This window comes from Primulina tabacum, chromosome 6 (genome assembly GCF_025594145.1).
Source record: "Primulina tabacum isolate GXHZ01 chromosome 6, ASM2559414v2, whole genome shotgun sequence".
Lineage (NCBI taxonomy): Eukaryota > Viridiplantae > Streptophyta > Magnoliopsida > Lamiales > Gesneriaceae > Primulina > Primulina tabacum.
In genome coordinates this window covers 37980986-37987612 of record NC_134555.1, presented here as the reverse complement: position 1 = coordinate 37987612, position 6627 = coordinate 37980986, and the positions used below count along the sequence as shown (strand labels likewise).

The following is a 6627-nucleotide window of genomic DNA, read 5'->3' as shown; positions in this document are numbered from 1 at the left end:
AAAATATATTTTTTCAAAAATTAGATAACGTGAATAAGTCATTTTAACGCATTTTCAACGAAAAGACCAACAATTACTGAATTTATGGTTATCGCTCGAAGATATAGAATTTTTTCACATTTGGAGTATTCAAAGAGCCAAATCAAACATATGTAACTCTAAAATAGGTACTTTGTAGGTGAAAATAAATATTTAATCTTATTTTATGATGAATGATGAACAATGTTTTTTTTGTAAAAAAATAAAATGACGTGAATAAGTCATTATAATGTATTTTTCGTGAAAAGACAAACAATGACTGAATTCAATGTGATTACTCGAAAATATAGTATTTTTTTATACATTTGAAGTATTCAAATAGCGAAATCAAATTCTGAAATCCCATAATAGATACTTTGTATGACAAACTAAATATTTACTCTTATTCCATGATAATTGAGAAACACTATTTGTTTTAAATTAAATTTTCGATGGAGAAGACACTTATCATTTTGTGAATAAAATAATATATTTATTTAAATAATAAAACAACAAAAACGTAAATTTGGGTTTGTAGGGAGTTTAAACTAAAATAATAGCTTTGTCAGGTACTGATTCTTAAAAAAATATAGTTAAGTACTGAATTTTAATTCAAAGATTTACATAAAGATTTTTCACAAAAATGTGGCCATCATACTAACTATATTAGAAAATACCTTCTTATTTCATTAAATATATCCTCAAATCACTCTATATTTTATATAAAAAATATAAACAATTTTTTTTTTTAAATCAACAACTATTTTTACTTGAAAATAATTTAGTATTAATTATTTAATATTATTTAATTCAAATTACAAATATAATGCGTTTGTCTTTTACTAATTTTAAAATAACAGTATCCGACACTGCCTCTCTCTCAGCTGATTCTCTCAGTCGCCACCACCACTGCTAGGGTTTCCATTTCCCTGGAAAATGCCGCCCCGTAGAAGAGATGATGATGATTACAAGTACATGCAAATTATTGATGCATCGTCTTCTATTAACCAGCGAGTCAATCTCATCGGCATTGTCATCGAGACTACTCTCCCCAAGCGTACTAAAGGCACTGGTAAATCGAAATTCTCCATGTTTTCCCCTTTTCGATGGTAAAATATGGCAACCCATTTGAAAATATGTTTAAAAGTTGTTTTTTTTTGTTTCTTTGTTTTGGTGGGCGTGTTCAAGATTTATGTTGCTCAGTGAGGATTGTTGACGAAACGCAGCCGAAAACTCTTTCCATTATGTTTTATGCTGAAACTGTCGATAAGATTCCCCGGGTGGCGTCGAATGGTGATATAATCCTGGTTTCTCAAGTTACGGTAAATGGATTTCGCATCATCTTTTGCAAGTTTGGATTTTGTTTTTTCAGTTGCATTTGGAAATTATTTTGTGATTGTTTTATTTTTGTCCAGATTAGTACTCGGGGTTCTGAGGTTTATGCTATGTATAACAAGAAATTTTCTGCCTTTGCTTTATATGAAGGGAGAGATTTTGGTGAGAGAGAATTTGCGCCTTATCAATCTTCACGAAAATTTTCATTCAGAGAACAAGACAGGAGGCTTATCAAGGGGATGAGGAAATGGTCGATGCATAATAAAATTGAAGGTACTGTTATCTCTATATGATGCTTTCTACTGTTTGAATTATTTACTATTCTTTTTCAATGTTTTGTAAGTATATGATACAGTTTTACTATTTTTATGTTATTTTTTTTCCTTCACCTCGTGAAACATACATGTCTTGCCGTCGCCCATGAGTTTGAGTTGCTTTCTGATTGAGTGATCAAAGTGACTTTGTGTGTCTTGTACTAATAACCCCCAAAAATTATACTTCGTGAAACATTTGGAATTGGAATTTAACTTAACCTTATAGCCTTAGTTGGGTTTTAATGTTATATAAATGTGATTGCTAGGCTTGAATGATTTGATGTTGTTGAGGGAGATCAAGATAGGTGAGCGTGTCAATCTGCTTTGCAAGGTATTTTGGTATCACAAGCTACTATCTTATGCATCACTAATAAGGCTAACTTTTAGTAAATCTTTGCTTCTCGTGGAAAAAGTATTGATACCATGTTTCGTTTTTTTGCTCCTCTGCTAGATTATGCATGTCCACAAAGTCAAGAAGGATAAGTGGATGCTTTTTCTTTGGGATGGAACAGATGCACCACCTGCTTGTATTGAAACCAAGTTAGTGTTATGTTCTTATTTATCACCAATACTAGTATATATAAATTCAGAACAAAAGATGAACCGTGGTTTCTCATTACCAATTATTTACTCTCTTTTATATATTTGGACATTTGTTATTCGGTATGTGGAACTAGCAAACAACATCGTACTATTTCTCTAATCTAGGAGTAGTTGACTTTGAAATTCATAACTAGGTCACAGTTTGCCACATTGAGGATAAGTTGTTTATACCGTGACGTACTCATGAGCAGCAGTCCAGTACTGGTAGCAAACAAATAGAATTAGTCGAGCTTAGTTGAAGTCATCTAACATGTTCCAAATTTGTTTATTCTCCACTGGTATCAAATGGAAATCCAGAGCTATTCTGTTTCTTCCATTTTTCTAGTTGTATTTGATCTGTTTCCAAAGCAACCTAGCTACTAATAAAACAGTATTGGATAAAAATTTAGAGCAATTGTCCCAACAGGAACCCTTTTTTCGCCCAAAATCTTTATGGTGATTTGCTACTGCAGGCTAGAAGATGAGATGGAAAATCCACTTCCTCTACACTTGGAACCCTCTTCTTTATCTAGAGATATTTTATGTACATTTCCAACTGTCGGAACTGTCATGAGGATGATTATCGATCAAAGCTACAAGATCAGTATCGATTTCATTCACAAACACAGATGGGTGAAATTTGTCAATATAAAATGTGAAGTAGTTGCAGGATTGTGGCAAGCTGTACTAATGCCTCTTTCTGCGCTTCGCATTTTGTCTGATGATGATGATCGTGTATTAGATTGCCAAAGGTGATTTTTCCTCAAAGTTTATTAATTTAAGTTATTAATGTGGTATATGCATCTGAATCTCTGATAACTTGTCAATGATAATCATGATTCAGGACATATAACGAGCGTGTTCAATTGAAATGGGCATGTCTACCTTTTACAAGCTTTCCTTGGCCTTCTCACATAACAGGTTTTGTTTGGTTAGAGAAGGGTCCTCTCCTTTTAGATTTTTCATGAAAATTACATGGTTTATTTTGTCCTCTTTATCTCCTGCATATGCAGAGACCGATCATCCCGATGTGCCTTTTGTGACTTTGATGAATGTCCTTACACATACAGAGGTTAGTGGTTCTTACTTCTTACTTTGATCATACCTTAGCAAAATTGTGTAAAGCAGACTAATTACTGACTGGTGTCACCTTGCATGCTTCCAAGTTCCAAAAGAGGAGAACACAGATACATTTCGATCCACTAAATGATAAGAACTCTAAAGTTTCTAGCGGATATCAACTTTGCTTTGAGAAGTTAGTTTCTTGAAAATATGTTTGAATCTATTATCAGTGAAACACCAACTAGAGAAGTGGTCACACTTCACACTTCCAGATGTGTTTAATAGCTTAGATATATTTGATCCCTGTAGGTTCCAATTACGAGCCCCTTCATTGCAGGTGACGTATAAATTTAAATGTGTAGTTCGGGTGGTTGCAATATTCCCATGGAGGGCTGATGACTTCCGCTCCCCTTGTGGTGTTTATCGGATTAGGTTGACACTAGAGGACCCTACTGCAAGAATCCATGCTTTTCTTTATGCAGAGGATGGGGTAAGAATGTCCATTAATAATGGCTTGATTCACACCTGATCAATTAAGTATTTTCCTTTGGAACTTCTCCCATGTCATCTCTTATGTGCAGATTAAATTCTTTGGAAATGACTTCTCTGCCGATATATTGGCAAGGAAACGAAACATGTTGCTTGGAATTGGTGAAGGTGATGACTGCGAGCGTTCTCCAAAAAATGTCTCCAGAAATCCACCATGGGTGGAGTGTTGCTTGAAATCTTATTATCTTGACAAAAATGATGCCTGGGGAAGCAGGAATTATCGTATCTTTGGCACAACATTAGTTGGCTAAGCATCCCACCTCTTTCTTGTTGTTTCCATTGGATTTATGCAATGTTAGTTCGTAAGTAGATGTATTGTGCCCGACTATTTGAAAACGTAGCCTTTTGACATTGATTGTACTTTGTAAAGTGACATAATTCTCGTGTTTATGGCTTTAGGTTGACTTGTGAATTTATGTGAAATACCGTTATTTCTCTCGATTTCAAATAAAAAGACAAATCAAGCAGCCAAACAGCTGAGTCGACAACTACTCTCTCAATGTATAGAACTCGAATACGCCTCAAGTTTTTTACTCGATAAAAGGAACACGCTTTTGGATGCAGTCAATGCGGAAGAAAGCCCAAACATCTAGTCTCAAAGGTTTCTTTTGTCGTGTTAATATAATAATATCATGAACCATAAGATGATGCAACCTTTTTTGTGCCTGAGGATATTACAAGAGTACAATAAAATACAACAGAGAATCGGTTGAAGTTTAATCAAAGGAAATATTGCCAACCTTCCCAAAGTAATAAATATTGCTAAAATTGCTGAGGAAGATGAAGAAACCAACTTGGGAAGAGACGGTTTGCTCCGTACAGCATCATTTAACATGCTTTTCCAGCTGAGCCGAAGAGTTGCATTTTCTCGGCAATCACAACTTTCATGGCTTCCTTCGCTGCCGCCATGACGTTGATGAGGTCCTTCTTTGGGTCAGTTAACGAGTCCATGTAAGCCTTACGAACCTCAGTATTCACGTTGAATTTCCTCACCCCCCGCTTTATACATTCCTATTTTCACAACAGTCGAGCATTTCTCAACACGTTGGCACAGTTCAGTGTTCACATACATAAAAATTGAAAAATAACTCGGTTCTCCAGTTATACACTATATCAAACTTTATTACCTCAATTATATCTTTTGGCAAGCCAGAGGCTCCATGAAGAACAATGTGAACACCTTTTTTTGAACACAAATCATATAGATCCTGGGAAATAGCAAAATCCTATTACATCCTTGGATAAAATAATGACGAAAATAACAAAAGGTAAAAGCACAAGTCAGAGATATTTTACTAAGGATTTCAATTATGTGTGGCCACTCCTCAAAAATCAAGTTGTGAAAAGAATTTCACAACAGTGAAAGGCAAACAATGGCTTATAAAAAATGCAACGGTTAGCTTACCCATTAGCTGGCAGACTACAGAGCAGATAATGAGCAATTGGTTTTTGAGAAAAAAATTCAACATACACAATAAGTTGTTGTATCATATATGTCAGCCAGAAAAGAAACATAACTATTGCAAGTGTACTAGAAAATAATAGTCCAAACGTATACTTAACCTTTAACAAATCAAGTCTAAGTTTTGGGCCACTTGTAGGGTATTTTCCATGAACATTTCCAATGCAAACAGCCAAAGCATCTATACCCGTCGTATCAATGAATTCCATAGCCTGATATTCATAACAAGAACAACAGTTTTGTAAACATGGTACCATTAAACGCAATTTCACAGTCTATAGTTAGAAGCTCGTCCGTCCTTATAATTGTTTTTAATGAGCACGGAATGAGGAAGAGACAGAACCTGGTCAACATCAGTAAGTCTAGCTTCATAATCTTTTATTGTCAAATCATCTTCAGTTCCTGACAATCTTCCCAACTCTGCTTCCACCGTCAAATTTTTTTTGTGCGCTAAATCTGAAATATACTTGGTGTATGCAGTATTTTCCTTGAAGGAAAGGTGAGAGCCATCGACCATAACTGAGTCAATTTCCTGGTGTTATTGGATTTTCAGAAAACAAAAAGGACATTAATGACCACATGGTATGGGGATATAAAAACATTTGGCAAACTGGGAGAGGAGGGGGGGAATGATGCTAGGGAAGTTGAGAGGAAGCTTTACCAGTTCAAGAACTCCCAGCAATTCTTGCTTGGAACTTCCATGGTCAAAGTGAACTGTTATAGGAATCTGTAAATTGAAAATCACCAATTTGCTAATGGAATTCAAACTTAACATCAATAAAACTCCAAGTGTTGTTCCACATATTCCAGATAAATAACCCACCCTCAAAACACTTATTCAACAAGAGATGGATATCAATAATCGATCTATAGAAACAGATATTTACAGCATATTATGGCACAACTGGAAATATAAGGCTGCAGAATCCACAGAAAAATAGCTATAGTTCCCAAAACACGAACAATTTATTGATTTAGGAAATGAATAGTTAATTCAGATGCTTTGGAAGAAGTAAAAATTGACTGCAGCTGCATAACTGGTGATATAGTGGGCTGAGCTTTAGAACAAAAGAAGAAAAGGAAATAATCTGCAATAGTATTTTGGATTAACTATTAGGTAGAAGGGCCTCCCCAATCAACTGATTCATGAGCCATTTCCTTGCAAAAAACCTTCATGATTTTCTTACATTTAAATTCATTTAGAGGCGTATGTGTTGCTGAAGACCCTGTTAAAAAAATTTACAAATTTTTCATGCACGGTGGAGAGTAATAATGCCTAAAACACAACGCATTTTTCATCTTCCA

General features: G+C 34.8%; 2 protein-coding genes across 2 annotated transcripts in view; one reads left to right on the top strand and one right to left on the bottom strand.

Moving 5' to 3' along the window:
- Nucleotides 1-881: 881 nt before the first annotated feature.
- Nucleotides 882-4297, top strand: LOC142549369 (protection of telomeres protein 1b). The gene is made up of 10 exons (XM_075658287.1): nucleotides 882-1090; nucleotides 1207-1340; nucleotides 1434-1626; nucleotides 1934-1998; nucleotides 2119-2207; nucleotides 2723-3001; nucleotides 3094-3170; nucleotides 3263-3321; nucleotides 3649-3801; nucleotides 3893-4297. The coding sequence occupies exons 1-10, from the start codon at nucleotides 955-957 to the stop codon at nucleotides 4109-4111; spliced, it is 1404 nt and encodes a 467-aa protein (XP_075514402.1). The 5' UTR covers nucleotides 882-954; the 3' UTR covers nucleotides 4112-4297.
- Nucleotides 4298-4450: 153 nt separating this feature from the next.
- The window catches only part of LOC142549368 (uncharacterized), a 41789-nt gene continuing 39612 nt past the window's right edge, over nucleotides 4451-6627 (bottom strand). The window contains exons 38-42 of the mRNA XM_075658286.1: nucleotides 5984-6049; nucleotides 5666-5854; nucleotides 5424-5534; nucleotides 4988-5068; nucleotides 4451-4871 (exon numbers count right to left, since the gene is read on the bottom strand). Of these exons, the coding sequence (XP_075514401.1) occupies nucleotides 4689-4871; nucleotides 4988-5068; nucleotides 5424-5534; nucleotides 5666-5854; nucleotides 5984-6049 (630 nt within the window). The 3' untranslated portion in view covers nucleotides 4451-4688. The remainder of the gene's footprint in view (nucleotides 4872-4987; nucleotides 5069-5423; nucleotides 5535-5665; nucleotides 5855-5983; nucleotides 6050-6627) is intronic.

Coding starts and splice junctions, on each gene's coding strand:
- LOC142549369 (XM_075658287.1), top strand. CDS start 955: ATGCCGCCCCGTAGAAGAGATGATGATGATTACAAGTACATGCAAATT. Junction 3,322..3,648: donor ATGTCCTTACACATACAGAG/GTTAGTGGTTCT, acceptor CCTTCATTGCAG/GTGACGTATAAATTTAAATG. Junction 3,802..3,892: donor TTCTTTATGCAGAGGATGGG/GTAAGAATGTCC, acceptor TCTTATGTGCAG/ATTAAATTCTTTGGAAATGA.